This window comes from Canis lupus, chromosome 9, assembly GCF_003254725.2.
Source record: "Canis lupus dingo isolate Sandy chromosome 9, ASM325472v2, whole genome shotgun sequence".
Classification (NCBI taxonomy): Eukaryota; Metazoa; Chordata; class Mammalia; order Carnivora; family Canidae; genus Canis; species Canis lupus.
In genome coordinates this window covers 4,953,181-4,973,729 of record NC_064251.1, presented here as the reverse complement: position 1 = coordinate 4,973,729, position 20,549 = coordinate 4,953,181, and the positions used below count along the sequence as shown (strand labels likewise).

At 48.8% G+C, this 20,549-nt stretch overlaps 1 protein-coding gene across 3 annotated transcripts in view; it reads right to left on the bottom strand.

Annotated features, from left to right (window-relative positions):
• Positions 1-20,549, bottom strand: part of UBE2O (ubiquitin conjugating enzyme E2 O) — a 56,379-nt gene that overhangs the window by 20,958 nt on the left and 14,872 nt on the right. The window contains exon 1 of one of the 3 annotated variants that reach the window (XM_035720720.1): positions 17,369-17,387. The exons of the other annotated variants lie outside the window; for them this stretch is intronic. Coding sequence (XP_035576613.1) covers positions 17,369-17,371 — 3 coding nt within the window. The 5' untranslated portion in view covers positions 17,372-17,387. Of the gene's footprint in view, positions 1-17,368; positions 17,388-20,549 lie in introns of those variants that run through there. 3 annotated transcript variants of the gene reach the window in all.

The window sequence follows — 20,549 nt, the reverse complement described above, 5'->3', positions numbered from 1 at the left end:
ACAAAGGTCAGTGTCCCTAACTAGAAAATTCTGTCAATCATGTGCTACAGAAACCATTCACCAGAAGTTTGGCTAAAACCAGACTCAGGTCCATTAATTCCACAATTTTCTAGTGTTTCCTATAGATTGAGAATGAGACAAGAATATAAATCTGTAGGAATGTGCCTTGTATTTAGACGGGGGGACAAAATGAAAATACGTGAAAACTTATACAGAAGTTCATGTACTGCTTAGCTGGGTAGGGAGACAAAAGTTCCTACTTCTGGACAGTAGGTGGGGGAGGGTGGGAAGGGCCAGGCTGTATAGGAACCATCAGAGATGTAGGTGAGGGATGTTCACCACCTCCTTGGCTTCAGATGAAAATAGACCAGGCCTCTGTACTCTCAGCCCCCCAGGGCAGCACTATCCCCTGGGACCCCCCTCTCATCACACACCCGAGATCAAAAGCTGCAATCAGGGCTGGGCAATGCAGCATGACTGCATCATTGCCTGGAAAATGCAGCTGCAGCTTGCTGGAATGGCCTGGAGGCACAGCCTGCCCCAGGGGACAGAGTAAGGGGACCCAGTCCAACTGCCTACTAAGTGAGGGGGCAGGACTGGGGAGCTGCGCCTGGCAGCAGGCCAGCTGGAGCCTCAGCAGCAGAGCTGGGTCTCTGCAGATGCCGTGATGTTTGGGGTGTGGCTTGTGCATTTGGTGGCAAGAGGTGGAGGCATGGAGAAAGAACCCGGCACTGCACCTCTAGTCTCGGCCCCAGGCTTGTCTACCTGACTTTAAAAAGCACAAAGCAGCCCAGGGCCTTCTGGATCTGAAGGGAGGGTACAAATGGGAAGCCTTAGGAGGAAATCTCCCTCCTCAAGAAGTTTAACTAAAAAGTAGAAAAGTAAACAGTAAACATGACTTCATGTCTGTTCTTGTGGCCAGGCTGCTGTCCTGGGGCTGCCGGGCATCCCTGGGAGTGAGCATGCATGCAGCAGGCCACTGTCTGGGTGCAGAGGGCTCAGGGCCCAACACTGCCTTCTAGACCTCCACCCCACTTACATCCTCTGATGTCAGGTCAGCTCAGGGAACGATGACAGGCCTTTAGTGAGCTTGTACAGTATAGGCAGGAGGCCTACGTGCTCAGCCTCTTCCAAACCCACAACCTCTACGGGGCACCACCATCACCCGTGCTTTCACTCCACAGAGGAATCTGGAGGCTTGCAGAAGTAGGTGAACTGCCTGAGACCACCCTGGCCACAAGACTCCAGAGCCATGGTTTTGTTAACTTATTTTTCCTCATTGGGCAAGCATTGCCTAGACCATGGCCCTCAAGTGATGAGAGCTGTGCTGACAAAGAGTGGCCCCTGATAGCACTCCACCATCTTCCCAGAGCTCCCTGAAATGCAGACTCCCAGGCCACAGGGCTAGGGAGTGGCCTGGAAATCCATACTTGAACAGTCTCTCGTTCCAGGTGACCTATGTGCACAGCACCTTGTCTTCACCTAAGAGAAGGTCTTAAGAGAGAGGGTATGAGGATAGAAGGAGGGAGGGCCCTGTCCCAGTCCAGCCCCAGGAGGGCATTCTGAAAAGATGACCCAACGCTGGCTACTCTAATTGGCATTTTAAAGGCAAAAAGGAAAGAGAAGCAGCTCAAAGGGACGGTCTCTGAGTCCAGTGGGGCAGGCCAGGCCCACTCTCAACCACAAGGGATCCCGTGTGGAAGACATAACCTCCTGAATCCACACCAACCTCTGCTTGCTTCTCCAATACCCACGGTTGCTAATTCAAGGCAGATGAAATAAACACCTATCTTGAGGTACTGCACATCACCTGGTCACCAAATGGCCTGGAAACTCTGGAACAGATGGAATGGCTCTTGGTTTAGTCATTAAGTCTGAAAAACCCTGACTGCCCTCCCTCCTGACGTCAATTACCCAAAGCTCACCCACAGCAACTCATGTCAGGATGGGATGGTTTACTGAGCTGGGACTGGAAATACTTGTGAACAAAACAGCAGAATCACTGAGACTGGGGGAAGAATCCCTCCACCTCTCTGTCACAGCCAGAGAGCAGAGTCCTTTTACCAACCTGGGCGCGAGATGCCTCATCTGGAATGACAGCCCTGGGCTTGTCCAGGCTCTTTGGGCTTGAGCTCGTTCCCTGCAACATCTCCAGGGGGCCTGGTTGCTACCAACTGCCCACAGCTGTCACTGCTGAGGGACCACATGGGCGGCCTGTCTGGAGCACGCATCCCCACAGACACCCCCCCCCCAAGTGGGCAGGCTGAATGGAAAGATATCCTTGGCCCATGCCAGGTCAGAGAAAGCCCCATGCCAGGCACACTGGGGCATAGCCTAAACCAGCCTCCTGACAGTTTCTCTTCTGAGGAACCTACAGCTCAGTTGGAAAAAGCAAACACATGAAATGGTGTTTACAAAGGCTGAAACAAGACACAAAAATTAATGTAAGGGTGCATCTTGATTTAGATGCCATTACTAAAAAGTCTTTTATAAATTGAAAAGATTTTAGGTACACTAGGAGAGCTATCTCAAGAAAACCCACAGGAAATCTTAAAGTATGCAAATAACCATGTTCTTGTTCACATGGTCAAAATTCTACCCTCCTTTTAATGAGTGCAGACACACCCACCCACAGTGATGAAGAGATCCGACCAAGAGTGAATCAGAGCATGTGGGAAAGAGTGCTCTCAGCTGGGTGTGCAGGGGCCACGCTAACAGCAGCAGCTAGTGCTACCCAGGCTCTGGCACGCAGGAGAAAACAGCCTTGCTTGGACAAAGAGGGTCCAGCAGACAGGTCATCTCAGGCCTGAGGGAGGGGTGCAAGGAGGAGGGGGAGGAAGAGGAGAAGGGGGAAGAGGAGGAAGAGGAGGAGGAAGAGGAGGAGGAAGAGGAGGAGGAGGAGGAAGAGGAGGAGGAGGAGGAAGGCATGTCTAGGTGCTTCACAGACCTCACTCAAGCCTCACTGCCGCCTCAAAGGGAAGGGCTTCTCATTTCAGACAAGAAATGTGCAGGGATAGTCACAGAACCATCCCAGCTCAGGGACCAGAACAGCCTCCCCACCCCATGATGCTCCAGGGTGCCCCTGAGGGTTCAGGGAATAGTAGTGAAAACACCAGCACACAAGACATAGAACCTACGCCTCCCAGTGACCTTTTCTGTATAATTAAGGCATGAAACTTCTTTCCTTCTGGGCAACTCTAGGTTCCACGCAGGAAGGACCTCTCAGCCAGAAATCATATTTTCACAAACCTGAACCAGGACGTTTCTTGAGAGCAAGAGATCAAAATTCACTTGCACTACAAGACACCCGTTTTTAGACTCCAGGCCTTACAATCAGCAGCTGCAAGGTGGTGTTCGGCTGACCACACACACTACCATGTTGGTTTTTTTTTTTTTTAATTTTTATTTATTTATGATAGTCACACACACACACAGAGAGAGAGAGAGAGAGGCAGAGACACAGGCAGAGGGAGAAGCAGGCTCCATGCACCGGGAGCCCGACGTGGGACTCGATCCCGGGTCTCCAGGATCGCGCCCTGGGCCAAAGGCAGGCGCCAAACTGCTGCGCCACCCAGGGATCCCCACCATGTTGGTTTTTGAAGGGCAACTGGTGGAAACCAACAAATGGACCCATAACAAGAGAGTGGAGGAAGTCTAAATATTCAATTTAGCAGTGTTGAAATAACAGAAGATTACGAGGAAAGACAGAGGCGGCCTCAGCAGGTCTCAAGAGGAGGACTAAGTTCTAAGGCAGGTATTCGTCAGAACCCTCAGCACTCTTTAAACAGACTCTGGGGCGCCTGGGTGGCTGTCAGTGAAGCATCTGCCTTCAGCTCAGGTCATGATCCCGGGTCCTGGGATGGAGTCCCATAGTGGGCTCCCTGCTCAGTGGGGGAGTCCACGCCTCCCTCTGCCCTTGGCTTGTGATCTCCTGCTCTCTCTCAAAAAAAAAAATCTTAAAAAAAAATACTTTAAACATATATATCTGAGGCTCAAGATGCAAAAACAGGGTATTAAAATCATCAACAGGGAAGCCCCGGTGGCGCAGTGGTTTGGCACCGCCTGCGGCCTTGGGTGTGATCCTGGAGACCCAGGATCGAGTCCCACATTGGGCTCCCTGCCTGGAGCCTGCTTCTCCCTCTGCCTGTGTCTCTGCCCCTCTCTCTGTGCGTCTATGAATAAATAAATAAAATCTTTTAAAAAATTAAAAAAATAAAATAAAATCATCAACAAAGTGAGTTCCACTGATTACGGCTCCTCACCTCGGTTATCCCTGACATTCTCATGGTTCAGCCCTTGAACAGACACACAGGCACCAGGTCATCAAAACAATGCAGCCCCAACTTTGACTTACCTCTGCCCAGGTGCTCCAGACCCTAGTCTAGGCCAGTAGGCTCCGTGCCAGCTTTTAGCACGAAACCCCCACTGACCAGAGACAGGGGGCCTGACCCAGGCCGGCTGCTACCAAGGTGGCAAAAAGCAGATACTGCCAGCATATACCCCCGGACACCTGGGGGACAAGGCTTAGCCACCTTAAAGACTTCCAGGCAGGAAGGCGGCCATATGAACTTAACTGTTAGAGCTGAATTTCTGGATGGGACAAGCTGGTACATAAAATGTGGCTCTGCCCACATGTAAGAGCTCCAAATTTGAGAAAGAGCGCCCAGGCTCGAGGGGATGTGTAGATGGCCACCAGGACCTCAGCTTACAGATGGTCCTGCTCCCTGTTTTCACCTTTCCTACTGTGAGCCCACAGAAACATGACATCATCTTCAAGATGACATAAGCTTCAGTCAGCGAAGAGCTGACACCTCATCTACACAGTGGCTTGTGACATCCAATTTTACCTCCACCCACAACACCTGCATCTTCTTTGGGTCAGGCTACCAAACACTGAGAATCAGCTGCTAATCAATAGCCACACTCTGCAAAATGCATCCTACCTTCTGAAGCAGACTCAGACTGAAAGGGATCCACTCAGCACTGCTATTTTTAAAAATGCAAATATGGTAGGAAAAGGCAGTAAAAATAACACAGCAGAGCCCTGATCCAAGGCTGATTCTTTGCTGAGGGGCCAGGCTCTCATTGAAGTAGGGGTGGAGTGTGTGGGGCTCAGGGTGGCTGATCTTCCCACGGAGTTTTGTTTTTTATCCGGTGAGGGCAGAACCGAGAACACCGGCCAGACTCCCCCCACCCCTACCTGGCTGTCTCTCCCCGGATACACAGCTGAGCCCCCCCGCAGCAGGTGAGCTGAATTCATCCCGGCGGGGCGGGTGGGCAGGCTTCATGGTCCTTCCCCAGAGTGACTATGCCAAATGCCAATGGTTCCCCCCCCCGCCCCCGTTCTCCTCAATTCTAAAACATCTTCCAAGACACCCTGCAGACATGCCCCCCGCGCACCCCCAAGGCAGGAGCTTAGTAAAGGCACAGCAAGCCAAGGAGGAAGACAGACCAGACCCTGGGATAGAAAGCAAGCTAGGCCTTGCATCAGTGATGGTCCTGACAGCCAGATGGTCCCAAACTGCAGACTGCCTTCCAAATTGGCCTGATCCACGCTGTCAATGCCATGGCCACAGACAGGCAGACCTCGCTACCGGGAGTCAGCAGACACAGCCTCCTTGCCACTGCAGCGCCAACCACGACAACCAAGCCTTCCTTTCCTCAGTTCCCCGTGTTACCAGAATTAGGTCAGGACAGAGGCAGGTAGCCTCCCTCTGAGCAAAGATTTCTAACAAAATTGAGCACAAATATTTAGCCGCCTGAATTCATCATAATTGGCATGGCTGGGAAAGTGCAAAGGACTTACCAGCACACGCTGGAAAAAGAGGTAAGGAGGATACATCTACTGGTCCTGCAGACTTACTTCTAACATCCCCTGTGGCCCGCTAACAGGGAACGGGAACAACTGCAGCTATAAGTGCCCCACAGCCGAACCCAAGTGTCTAGAAGGGCTAGAGACCTTCTGGGGTATGGGTTACAGCTTCTACGGGATAAACATCTCAGCTTTTCTATCTCCCCTATCTGGGCTGGCTGGCAGGCTCAAGAAGAACCAGAAGGCAACAGAAGATCGGCATCTGAAGAATCCTTCCTTGTGTCGTAGGTTGCACCCAGACCTTCTCGAGGACCATCGGGCTAAGTGGAGGAAGACGGGGGCAGATAGATGATGATGTCTCATGGACCCCGCTGCGGTCCCACACGGGCCAGCAGAGCCGCCAGAGGGTGAAGGCTGGCCTGCAGCGGTGGTTCTGAGGTCCCTACTGCAGCAAGCTGCAGGAGGTGCCAGGACATGCACGGTGGCTAGTAAGTAATCAAAAACCATTTCCCCCTTGTGCCCCCTGCCCATGCTTTCTCAACCGTTTCTGAGTTGACTTCACTCATTGGGAGCCCGAACTGTCCCCAGACAGACGGCGTGCAGAAACTGCTGAGGAGCTACACGGGGAGAGGTGTGATGGGGGTGTCTAACACTGACCCACTTTCCTCAGGCTGCAGGCCAGTCTCGTCTCTCCTCTCGCAGGGGCTGGGCTGGGCCAGGGTCTGCCCTGCAGGGAAGTCTGGGCTCCAGACGATTGCTTCCTTTCACGTTTAGGACACGCTGCTCACTGGATCGACTGCAGGCCGTCCATCCAGCCACTCATGCGACCACCAACACAATGCTAGGATGCAAGATGCTGTGTCTGATGCCAGTGAAACTGGGTAACAAGAGAGCCTCAGCCCAGCCAACGGAAGGGTGGGGAGGACAGGTAGTTCCACAAGCGATTACGTGCTGGTGTTAGGCTAGGGGCGGTAGGAGCTGCCACAGGGGACAATCGTGGCTTTCATGTTTCTCCAGATGGCTGCACTCACGTCTCGGCTCAGACGTCACCTACTCAGAAAGGCCTTCCCTGACCGCCCCATTTGGACTTGTTCCTCCTTGTTCTCTACACATTCTCTGCACACTCCCACTTTTCCTCCACAGCACTCGCCATTCCTCCTGCATCTGTTACTCTCTGCCTCAGTAGAACATGAACCCCGCAAGGGCAGGCACTGCTCACCGCCACATTCCCAGGAACCCACATGGTGGATGTGAGGGGGCACCCCAGGAGCCGCCAGAGAGATGGTGGAGGAAGAATCTGAAGATTCAGGCCTGAAAGTGAAGCCACAGGGGCAGCCTAGGCCACAGCATCTGTGCAGGAACCTGCACATCGGAGGCCCTCTGTTCAGAAACCCCACAGCTGGCAAGCCCAGAATCGGTTCCCTGGGACCCCCACCACCTTCTCTCGGTGAGGGCAGCATCGAAGGGCCCACCCCCCAGCTCCTAAGCCCGGCTCAGCTCCCGACCCCAGCCCAGCAGCCTACTGGTCTGATGTGACCGTTCTGCGGGGTGTCCACACAGAAAGAACCACACAGGTAAGTAACCACGATCTGAGAAGCAGCACTCGAGCCAACAGGCAAGAGCCACAGGAAAAGCAGAGCCACCTAGAAGGGGGACAGACGGCCTCACTGCGCGGAGTCTGGCAGCCTGTCCACAACGTTTTAAGCCCAGTTCTGATTATTCTACTCACACAATGTACAGAATTTTGAGAAGCTTCGGAGCAGCACTAGGAACAGGATCTAGGAGGAAGGAGGGAAACAAATTCTAGGACAGAAAAGAGAAGCCCAGGATTATTTCTGTCTTCGAGTCTAGACCTTCCATGAGAACGCGCGACAACTGCAAATGCCTGTGGAGAATTTAAAGGAGGGATGGCTGCGCCACAGAAAGAAACCAGGGGCAGGAGCAACCCTCCAGAATGGGCTTCTCCATGGTTCCTGGGTCAGACCTGTCCCATCCCACAGGCAAGCCCTGGCCACACTGGGCTATGGAGCACCTGCAATGTGACCAAGTGTGACAGGGGATATGCTAGAGCACAGACCGGAGTCAAAGCCGAGAACGAAGAACGCACACCACCTCATGAACAGGTTATAGCCCTTGCATGCTGACATATCCCGGATCTAGACTAGCTTGAATAAAAATTAATAAAATTGATTTCACCCGTTCCTTTTTGGCTTTTTCTAATGTGGCCACTAAAAACCCTCTGAAATTACATGTGTGGCTTATACTGTATTTCCTCTTCTTTTTTTTTTTTTTTAAGAGAACGGGAGGGGAGGAGCAGAGGGAGAGGGAGAGAGAATCCCAAGCAGGCTCCATGCCCAACGCAGACTGGGGCTCGATCTCAAGACCCTGAGATCAAGACCTGAGCGGAAATCAAGAGTCGGATGCTCAACCGACTCAGCCAGCCAGGCGCCCCCGACTTGTGTTGTATTGCTACTGAACAGTGTTGGTTAAACCAGTGAATTCTTAAAAACAAGAGCACCAAAGGCATAACAACACAAAATAGCAGCCCCATCTTACTATTTCAATAGTGTGCCGCTGAGGCAACCCCTTTCTACTTTCCCAGCGGGGAGAATATTCAGCGGAGTGTTCAGTATGCTTGCAGCTCTGAGTCCTAATTTGTTAACGGCAGACATTACCTGGACTGTCTCTTCCCCTCCCTCTGACAGCCCCGTACCTCAAGCCCATCCTTCCAACAGTTCCACTGCTCTGACCAAACAAGACAAACTAAGGGGGTAAACAGAGCTCTGAGCTGAACCAAGGGGCACTCTGCGAACACACACAACCTTCGTGCCTGGTGGTGACTGTCAAAAACCTATCCGTAACTTCTCCAAACATGCTCAAGTAATCCATCAGGTGTTCCCTGGGTTTCGTCTCTTGGAGACCATCCTCCTAGAGAGTTCCACCCTGCCTCTCCAACATGGGCTTTCCTTTGCAGCAAGAAACAAGGGATTTTTTGTTTCCCAGATCCCAGAAAACTCGTTTTGGTGAAGCATGCCTCCCACCAGCTTCCAGGGAAAGGGTCCATGGGAAGCACCCCTCCCTGCCCCCCGTTCTTGGATGCCTGCAAAAATTGCCTGCAGGGTAATGTGCCCAAATTCAGAATTCCCTCAGAATTTTTTTTTCTTTTTAAGATTTTGTTTATTCATGAGAGACACACAGAGAGAGGCAGAGACACAGGCAGAGGGAGAAGCAGGCTTCCTGCAGGGAGCCGGATGCAGGGCTGGATCTCGGGACCCCAGAAGCATGTCCTGAGCCAAAGGCAGACGCTTCACCACTGAACCACCGAGGTGTCCCTTCCCTCAAAATGTTGAGGGGTTTGCTCTACTGTCCTCCAACTTGTCCTCACTGGCATGTTTTACTCTGTTTATATTTACTGTGATCATGTGGGTTTATTACTATTACCTTTAGGTGCCTTCTACCTACCATACTTTCTCTTTGCTCTCTTTTTTCTAGAGGAATGACCTAGTTTTTATAATTCTGAGCATTTTCCCTGTATTGGTTTGAAAGCTTGCAGGCCTATTTCAATTTTTTTAATGGTTACCCTTAACATTTTAATACCTTTACTTGACTCAGAAAGGCTGAAGCACATCAACATCCCTCCTACTCTTCCCAAACAGTTCAAAGATCTTAGAATGTGTTCATTAAAATCATCCCCTCACTCTCATTTCCACTGTTTGTCAGGATTTTAGTTTTAAATTCTCAAATGAGTAGCGCTCACAGTTTCCTAAGTTAATGCTTATTGAGATCCACCCACACATTCCCACTGTCCTGGTTACAACTTTCCTTTCTGTCCCACTCTGTTCTACTGGGTCTAGTTTCCTTCTTCCTCAAGTGCAAGGAAGGTCTGTTAGTGAATAAACTTAGTTTTTTCTTTCGGTGAAAATGCCTTCATTTTGTTCCCACTACTGAGTAAGGGGGTTGCTGAAAACTAAGTTAACGTCTTTTCCTGAGCATGCTGAAGAGTTCATTTCATTCCTGTCTGGCCCCGAAGCTATGACTTAGACCCCTGCTGGGCTTCCCTGGTGAACCCTGGGAGTAATCTGTATTTTTTTCCCCAAGCTGCTTTTCAGATGCTTTTTTTCCCTGGGGGAACTCCCATTAGACACAGCCTGGGTCCTCTCATCCTGTGCTCTTGCTGGTTGCTTCTCTTCCTTGTGTACAGTCTCTCTCTCTGGTAAACTCTACTTCCCTTCTTTAGATCTATTTTCTGGCTCATGTAATTCTCTCTTAGCGTGTGTCTACTTTGCTCTTTAACACTTCCACTGGGTTTTATTTTTTATTATTTTTTAAAAGATTTTATTTATTTATTCATAGAGACACAGAGAGAAGGGCAGAGGCACAGGCAGAGGGAGAAGCAGGCTCCATGCAGGGAGCCTGACGTGGGACTCGATGTGGGACTCGATCCAGGGTCCCCAGGATCACACCCCAGGCTGCAGGCGGCGCTAAACCGCTCCGCCACCGGGGCTGCCCTCCACTGGGTTTTAAATTCAATCAGAATTTTCATTCTGGAGTTCTAGGTTCTTAAAAAAAAAAAAAAAAAAGTCCTTTTAAATGTATCATCTTATGCTTTCCTTCAGCCCTTTACTTACTTAAAACATTTATATATTGTACTCTCTTCTATTACCTGGGGTTTAAAATGTTCATCATTTGTGGCAATGGTAGGATTCCAAGTGGCCTGTGCTGTGGAAGGGTCATTCGACACAAGTTTTGCTTTACCTTTGACAAGGAGCTCCAAGGGTATCAACAGCCTGGTGCCAGGCTGGTGCTAGTGCAGGGATTCCTGAAACACGTGGGAATTATAAATATAGAATTCAAACCCGGATGTTTCAACTGCTCACAGGAGACGTCTCCCAATACCTCAAGTATAGGGCAATGATAAATTTCCTTGCTGGGATGCCCAGCTATCTTGGTTGGAAGAGCGTTGTGACTCTTGATCCTGGGGTCGTGAGTTCGAGCCCCATGGTGAGTGTAGTAATTACTTAAATAAATCTTTAAAAACATATATTAAATAAACTTCTTCGCCATTTCTCCAGCCCCACAGGGGAGATATTCTTGAATTCCTTTTATTCTTTCCACCAGGGACTAGCCTTTTGAGGCGAATTTCTATTTCAATTCCATGATCATTAAAATCCAAACTTCTATTTTTGTGAGGGTCCAATAAACACCCTCCAGAGATGCCGCAATCAAGCAGGCTCCTCTGCTCTGGTTTTAAATTCTCTCATTGATTTTGGTTTCTTGCTATCCCTTTGCTTTCTTATAAGCTTAGTTACATATTTAAAATCTATATTATATTTTATATGACATTTCTCAGTGATTGAGTAGGAGTGGTTCTACATTAGCTCAATCTACCATGTGGGATTGGAAATCCACTCCACTGCTGTCTGGCTTCCCAAGAAGTTGAAAAATTGGATATATCTTCATTCCCAATCTTTTGTATGTGACCTGTTTTCTCTCTTTGGAAGCTTCATCCCCAGTGTTCTGGAATTACACAATGTGCCAATCAGAACTTTTTCCATTCACCATCCTGGAACCCTATGATCATCAATTTTGGAAACATTCCTGATTTCTTTGATACATTTCTGTCCTTCATCTTTTTTTCTTTCTTTAAGACCTCCTAGATGTCAGATGTTTTCATTGTATTTCCTGAGAGTTTTTGTCAACTCTTTTCTCTCCCCTAACATTATGTTTTTAATACCAAGAACTCTTAATTGTTCTGAGTTTTACAGCATTCTGTTTTATTTCATCAACAAAATATCGGCTCTTATTTCTCAGAGGATATTCACTGTGTTCTGAGGGTTTCTCCCAGCACATCTTTCTCTTTGCTTGTTCTAGCCTCTACCCTTTGTGTTGGGGGCTTTCTTTTTTTTTTTTTAATTTTTTATTGGTGTTCAATTTACTAACATACAGAATAACCCCCAGTGCCCGTCACCCATTCACTCCCACCCCCCGCCCTCCTCCCCTTCTACCACCCCTAGTTCGTTTCCCAGAGTTAGCGGTCTTTACGTTCTGTCTCCCTTTCTGATATTTTGTTGGGGGCTTTCTGAATCTGTTCAGTGACCTCTGACTGTCCACTCCTAGTTGAAATGAGTCAACAGGAGGAGATCTTTACGGTGAGGGAACAGTTCTGTATCTTTTTTTTTTTTTAAGATTTTTATTTATTTGAGAGGGGGCGGGGGACAAGCAGGGGGAAAGGGAGAAGCAGGCTCCCCACTGAGTAGGGATCATAACCCGAGCCAAAGGCAGACACTTCACTGACTGAGCCACCCAGGAGCTCCCATGAAACTTCAGATGACAAAATGGCAGAGAACTGCACACACACTGCATGTGCACCAATGTCAATTTCCTGGTTCTGATAGTGTCTGTGGTTGTGTAAGATACAACCACTGGGGGAAACTGGATGAAGGGTGCAGGGGACCTCTCTATTGTTTTACAACTTCCTGTGAATCTCTAACTAATCTTAAGATAAAAAGTAAAGTTGCAGCAATAAAGAGATGATGAAAGCTTTGTGAACACAAGCAAGGCTCTGGACTGGGATGGATCACGTTAGCTGGAGTAGAACCTAGCTTTTGTCCTGAAGGCCTGCTAAACCCTACCAACTGCACGTCTGTCTCTGACACTGTTCAGTTTTTCCTAGAGAGGAGTTCTCCAATCCCACACCTCAAGCCTGGTTTCAGCGCCCGGAAGCAGGCAGGAAACTCAGCTGCAACTTCCCCTTTTAGTGTACAGACTCTCCTGAACCTTTGTTTCGTCCCAGTGTTATGCTACCCTTTGCTATGTCTAAGCTGCCTGAATCCAGAGCCGCCCTGGTTCAACGTCTCCAGAGCATAAACCTTGGCCTCTAGTGCAGGGTCTGTACAGGTGGAGAGGCAGACCTTTCAACTAATCCCTCCATCTTTGGGCCCAAACCTTACTTGTGCCTGGGGCAACAACGTCAGGTGCCTCCAATCCCTGAGACTTTCTGCAGTGCTTTGTCTCCACTGGCACCGTCTGAGCTTCCTCTCCTCTGCTCAGTCTTTGCTCACCTTTCATCTTCTAAACCTTGAAATCTTTGGGGCCTATGGGTGGCTCAGTCGGTTAAGCTTTTGACTTTGCCTTTGGCTTGTGTCATGGTCTCAGGGTCCTGGGATGGAGCCCTGCATGGGGCTCCCTGCTCAGCAGGGTGTCTGCTTCTCCCTCTGCCCCTCCCCCTGCTTGTGCTCTCTCTCTCTCTCTCAAATGAGTAAGTAAAATCTTTAATAAAATAAAACTTGCAATCTTTGTCTACTGTCTTCCCTCCCATTCTTTTTCCTCATAGGTTTACACATTTAAACAATTCATTTACTGGGGCACCTGGCTGGCTCAGTCGGTAGAGCAAGGGACTTTTGATCTCAGGGTTGTGAGTTTGAGGTCCATGTTGGGTAGAGATTAAAGAAAGTTAAAAAAAAAATCATTTACTGTCACTTTGGAAGCGTTTTTGGAGAAAGTGGAAATGAATGTGTTCAATTACCATGTACACCTAAAGGATGTCAACCAGAGACCTTTAATCTTAAATTTGCAAGGTACTTACCTATAAACATGGAACATATTTAAAGATAGAGAGATGATAAGGTAACAAAAACAAGAAATCACAAATTCAAAAACTAGAAATCTGGGGCACCTGGGTGGCTCAGTCAGTTAAGCATCCAACTCTTGGGCAGCCCAGGTGGCTCAGCGGTTTAGCGCCGCCTTCAGCCCAGGGCGTGATCCTCGAAACCAGGGATTTTTTTTTTTTTTTTTTTTTTTTTTGAAACCAGGGATTGAGTCCCACATCAGGCTCCCTGCATGGAGCCTGCTTCTCCCTCTGCCTGTGTCTGTTCCTCTCTCTCTGTCTGTGTCTCTCATGAATAAATAAATAAAATCTTAAAAAAAAAAAAAAAAAGCATCCAACTCTTGATTTCGGCTCAGGTTGTGATCTCAGGGTCCTAAAATCAAGCCCTGGGTTAGGCTCCATGCTCAGCACAGAGTCTGAGATTCTCTCCCTCCCCCGCCCCTCCACCCTGCTCAGGTGCACTCACTCTCTCTTTAAAAAAATAAAATAAGGGATCCCTGGGTGGCACAGCGGTTTGGCGCCTGCCTTTGGCCCAGGGCGTGATCCTGGAGACCCGGGATCGAATCCCACGTCGGGCTCCTGGTGCATGGAGCCTGCTTCTCCCTCTGCCTATGTCTCTGCCTCTCTCTCTCTCTGTATGACTATCACAAATAAATTAAAAATTTTAAAATAAAATTAAATTAAAAAATCAGAAATTCTTAGTTTCGACACTCACCTACTTAATTTAGAAACCAGTTCATCTTTGAGGGACTCTCCCAGTCCTGCTATTCTAAAATGTGAAGTGGTGGGGAAGGAAAAGAAAGTACAACTTCATCAGAATCTATCCCAGTCACCTGAATCTATCTGTGCAGACAACTGGCTTTCTGATTCAAATGTCAAAGACACTTTAAACTGCATAGATTGCTGTTATTCAACCACAATAGTCAGACCTGATCCGGGGCAAAGTGGGGCTCTGGGTGGAAGAGACTCACTGTCAGTGTCATGCGACAGGCATGGGGAATCAACACTTCACACACTTACAAAATTAAATTAGATTCTTAAATGCTAAACTAAAAACAATCACTGAGAAAGTCACAAAACATAAATAGCAGCACATGTGCCCCTCAGCAGACAGCTACCCTGCTTGAGGATGGAGGATCTGTGAAGCAAGAGTAGCCAAGGCACACTCGGCTGGCCTCTGGCCTCGGTTACCAGGCACCCTTTGTCACACGCATGGCACCTGCTCGCACGCTTCAGCACAGCCGTGTCTCAGACCTGCCACACGGCCACAGAAACGACTCGGTTACCAAAGCACATTCATGCCAAGCAAGGAGCATTTCTTCACCTGCTGCACAAGAAATACTATAATCCATCCTACAAGGGAACCAAAAAGGAGACTAGATGGTACAGGCCCTGACTCTGAAAAACTTCAGTTGTGACTAGCATCCTATGTGTAATTCATGTGACTGGTAAACATCTGAAAGCTTGCCCCACTGCCCAGTAAGCCCTAGTTAGCAGCCCCTTTCTTCTTCCTGGGGGACTGTGGAGCCCCAGATGTAAAACAATTAAAATTTCATTCTAGAAAGATTTAGAACTAAGAGCCCTTTCAGTTTGTAAGGATCGCAAATCCTCTAGAGTCTATTTAAATAGGAAAGGAAGTTAAATCCCAAAGTAATGCAAGATGCCCGGCAGAGACCCCAGTGACACAGAAAGCACCTACCACAGGAAGTGGCCCACCTGCCCCGACTCTAGGACAAGGAGAAGACCCAATGGCAGGGTCAACCAGGCAGCCAACGAATGAGCCAGTTAAAAAGTGGGCAAACAGGGGATCCCTGGGTGGCTCAGCGGTTTGGCGCCTGCCTTTGGCCCGGGGCGCAATACTGGAGTCCGGGGATCGAGTCCCACATTGGGCTCCCGGCGTGGGGCCTGCTTCTCCCTCTGCCTGTGTCTCTGCCTCTCTCTCTCTCTCAATCTCTCTGTGTCTATCATAAATAAATAAATCTTAAAAAAAAAAAAAAAAAGGGGATCCCTGGGTGGCGCAGTGGTTTGGCACCTGCCTTTGGCCCAGGGCGCGATCCTGGAGACCCGGGATCGAGTCCCACGTCGGGCTCCTGGTGCATGGAGCCTGCTTCTCCCTCTGCCTGTGTCTCTGCCTCTCTCTCTCTCTCTCTCTCTCTCTCTCTCCCTGTGTGACTATCATAAATAAATAAGTAAGTAAGTAAGTAAGTGGGCAAACCATTTTCTGAAAGAGACATTTCTCCAAAGCAGGTTTCCAAGCACGTGGAAAGACTCTGGAGGTCGTCAGCGGCGAGGGGCGCGCCCGCCACACCAGCACACCACCCCCCACACACAACGCGCACGGACGGTAACACGCGGGGCTGCCTGCTTGGTGCCCCTGGAACCCACTTGGCCGCAGCTGCCCTGCCCGCAAGCTGAAACGCGAGGGGCCGCGTGACCCGGCAACTCCACTCCTGGGCAGAACACCCAGGAGAACTGAAAATGTACACCCCGCACAGAGCTGTACATCAGTGCCCACGGCAACTGTATTCACAACAGTCAAGAAGTGGCAACGACCCACATGCCATCCACGCATGAACCGCCCCACACAGTAGAGCCCTGCAAGGAGTGAAGTAGAGATGCGCACGACCCGAAGGAAACCTGAAAATGTGTTCAGCGAGGAGCCAGACACAGAAGGCCGCGTATTACATGTTTTCATACGACAAGTCTGGAGTCGGCAAACCCACAAAGATGAAAACGCAAACAGACCAACACAGAACGTGGTTACCAGGGGCTGGACAGTGAGGGGGTTCGGCGCAGCTGCTAAGGGGCAGAGGCTCTCCTTTATGGGTGAGGACAGTGAAACGTTCCTATTCTGCACAGTGATGGTGGGGGCACAAACCTCGGAATACACTAAAAGCCATGTGAATTAACTTAAAAGGGTGAATTTTATGGTATTTAAATTCTATCCCAAAAAAGCTAGCTTTTTTTTTTTTTTAAAGGCAAGCCTAAGGTGATGCTGCAATTAGTGACTCTGCCTGGTTCTATGGTCTTGAGTAGGAAGTTCTTGAGCATGTCTCCCGAGTCAGTGTAAATCCTCTAAATCCTCTGTATTACAGATTTTATTTTTTAAGTCAAATACCCATACTTGTCTCAACTGTAACTAAATCACCAGAAAACTAAAATCAGCACTGCAATACCCTCTACTTCTACCCCTAGAGATCAGATGGTTGTCCTCCTGTGAACCTTTCTTTCCTGAAGTCTTAGAGTCATCTTGGTCCATTTGTCGCTTCCATCAACCTGAACCTGAACCTGAACCTGAACCTGAACCATTCAGCCCCCTGGGACCTCAGTTCCCAGACTATAAAACAAAGGAGCCAAATCAAATCCTCCCTTCTAGAACCACCATCATGGGCCCAGACATACCTTAAAACCTAGTACACAGCCAACGTCAATCATCTTGGAGGCTCAAAGACCTCACCTTCACTGGGCACCTGACAACTGGAAACTCCTCCATCCTCTGATGTCACCAGCAAAAGAGAGGAGAGAGTGCAAGAGTCTACAGGGAAGCTGGAGAGGATGGAAACCCCAACATACCTCAGGCATCACTGTATAGGATACAGCCATCGTCCCACCATGAGCTGCATCATCTGAGAAATGCCTCAGTGGGGAGCGGGAAAGAGATGGGGATTCTTTTTTTTTTTTTTTTTAAGACTTTATTTATTTATTCATAGAGACAGAGAGAGAGTGAGAGAGGCAGAGACACAGGCAGAGGGAGAAGCAGGCTCCATGCAGGGCCTGACGTGGGACTCCATCCTGGGTCTCCAGGATCACGCCCTGGGCTGCAGGCGGCACTGAACCGCTGCGCCACCGGGGGCTGCCCAGAGATGGGGATTCTGAGGGCCCTCTTGGAGTTCGGCCTCTACAACTCCCAGCCCATATCTGAGCCAGCCCGGCCCCCTTGGCTTACTTACCATCCCCCAGCCTACTAGCCCTCTGTTCCGGGATGCAAGCCCTGAGCTTAAGGCACAAGAGACTGGCCTGAAGGCCTGCAGAGTTCAGGGACTTCTCCCACCCCACCCCTGCGGCCACAAGAAGGGCTTGTTTCTTGGCAACAGAAGAGTACAGTCAGAAAAATGCCTAGTCAACTGACCTGAGTTCTAGAATTCCAGATGCTGCCAAAGAGCTGGGACTCCTGCCTCAGTCACCAAAAGAAAAAAAAAAAAAATCTCATCATCATGCTGGGAAAATAAGCATTCTAAGACGGAAGTATAAATGGGTACTACTTTGGGGGATGACAGTCTGGTAAAATGAATCCGAAGTCTTAAGACTGTATTCCCATCCCTTGATCAGTACTTCTGTTTGAGGAATTTATCCTGAGAAATTTGAAGAAGTAGACAAAGATTAAAAAAAAAAAAAAAAAAAGTATCTAGTATAAGACAGTAGTTCTATTATTTAAAGCTATAAAAATCTGGAAACATTTTAGCTAGTCAAAAGAGGAGACTGGGGGTGTCTGGGCTGAATGTATGCCTTTGGCTTAAGTCAGGATCTCCGGGTCCTCGGATCAAGTCCGAGTTAGGCTCCATGTTTCTCTCTCTCCCTGTCACTTCCCCTGCTTGTGTTCTATCAAGTGAAAGGATGAATCTTAAACAAAAGAAGAGACTAGCTTAAGAAATGTGGTTCATCCGCCTGATAGAATTATGAGCATTCATTAAAAAGCATGCTACCAAAGGGGCATCTGGGCGGCTCAGTCAATTAAGCATCAGACTTGGTTTTGGCCTGGGTCATGATTTCAGGGTCATGAGATCCAGCCTGGTGTCAGCTCTGCACTCAGCAGTCTGCTTAAGACTCTCTCTTGGGGCACCTAGATGGCTCAGTCAGGAAACTCCTGATATTGGCTCAGGTCCTAGTCTTGGGATCCTGGGATCGAGCCTGCATCTGGCTCCACGCTCTGTGGGGAGTTTGCTCCCTCTCCTTCTGCCTTCTTCCTGCTCTCCTTCTCTCTCTCTCAAATAAAATAAATCTTGGGGCACCTGGGTGATTCAGTGGCTGAGCATTTGCCTTCCGCTCAGGTCACAACCCTGGGGTCCTGGGATCGAGTTCCACATTGGGCTCCCCGTAGGGAGCCTGCTTCTCCCTCTGCCTATGTCTTTGCCTGTGTCTTTCATGAATAATAAATAAAAATCTTTATAAATAAATAAATCTTAAAAAAAAAAGACCCTCTCTCCCTCTTCCCCTCCCCTTCTGCATCCTTTAAAATAAATTAAAAAAAAAAAAAGCATGCTACCAAAATGTTTTGAAATGGGATGAAAGTGCAATGACACAGAAACACCTCCACCTATGAACACTGTACAGAGGACCAAAGCCTGTTCCAGAAAATGGGCAGTCATACTTGACCTTTATAACACACTTAATCTGTGCATGTTTCCCAAACACTGGCCCCAAGAAGAGCAAAGGCAGTAGCACCAAGGCTGCTATTGAGGGAAGGTATCTGATCATGGAGGCCCCCAAGGTACAGAGAACAAGTACAGTAAAGAGATGGCAGAGAGAACACGATGAACACTTCAAGAGTGCACAGGATGAGCTGGTCTATAGCAGCAATGACCCTGAGGGGTGAGCAAGTCTCTGTGAGATGCCAGCAGCACTGCCTTCCCAGGCAGAGACGTGGCCAGTCTGCAAGGGCTGTAGTGTGGCCCGAACCCCATGTCTACTGCTAGTTCAGCAGAAGGCTCAGAATTAAGACCCTGAAGCTCAAGCAAGGGAAAGTGGCAAACAAGTTTTTGTTATTGGTGCTCTCTCTCTCCCTCTCTCAACTTTGAGAGAGGGAGAGAGAGAGAGTGTGTGTGTGTGCGTGCGCGCGCACACATGGGGGGGAGGGGCACACACAGAGAGATAGAGAATCTCAAGCAAACTCCCTGCTGAGTGCAGAACCTGACCCAGGGCTCGATCTCACAATCTGAACCAAAATCAAGAGTCGGGCACCCAGACGACTGAGGCACCCAGACGTCCCTGATGTTATCTGTTAAAATACAATCCATAGAAGGATTCTTTAGGTCTGAACCCTTGAGAATCAGTGTAACATCAAAGTGAGGGAAAATGTCAAGTAGCTCCTGAAGAGTTTCCTGGGACACCTGCAAAGGCTGTCAAGAAGGGTCACCTGCACAGCAACAGATCTGATAACTTGCAATTAGGGAAAACAAAACAAAAACCTATAAATCTAAGACAAATAAGAGAATAATCCTATCAATTTTTCTTCAGGGTTGGATCAGCAGGGACTGAACAGGCCCCGGAACCTACAGACTTTCCCTACTTCCCTGACGGTTGGCCCTACACTCCCACAGCCCGTCCCCTCCCCCCTCTGCATTCACCTGTCCACTTGCTGCTCTGGCTGCCAGCCACCATCCCTCTACTCTGAGTACTGCCCATGGTTATGGATCACTTCCAGATTGCCTTATTTTACAGACCATCTTGCTCGACCCCTACTCTCTGGCATTAAAAGCTTTAACAAAATTCTTCATAAAGATAAGTCTTAGGACAGAGGATGAACTGAGGATTAGATAAAGTGAGATTGATTAGAAAGGTTTTTTCCAACATTCAAAAGGCAATTATGTGAAATGCAATGTAGTATCATGAACTGGATGCTGAAACAGAAAAAGGACTTTAGTGGAAAATTAACCCAAATAAAAGCAACACAAGGGACAGATTGAATACACATTTTCAAAGTAGGTATCGCTCTTCCCATGGATGATGCCAACCAAATAAGACCCTGTGCTTCCAAGACCGAATATCCCTTACACTTCTCTGTCCACGCTGCTCCTGGCAGGACCATCACCTGGGTGTGCACTCCAGAAGCCTGAGCCTGCCCAACTTTTCCCTACCCCACCATGTGTCAGGAGACCACATGTCTACAGTGAACATCCGTCACTTTCCTAAAAGGTCATTTAATGGGGACAGAGCTTCAGTTTGGAAAGATGAAAAAGTTCTGGAGATGGATGGTGACGATGGCTACACAACAATATCAATGTACTTCATGCACACTTCAAAATGGTAAATTTTATTATGTATATTTTCTCACAATAAAAAACAAACATGGGGCAGCCGCGGCGGCTCAGCAGTTTAATGTCACCTTTGGCCCAGGGCATGATCCTGGAGTCC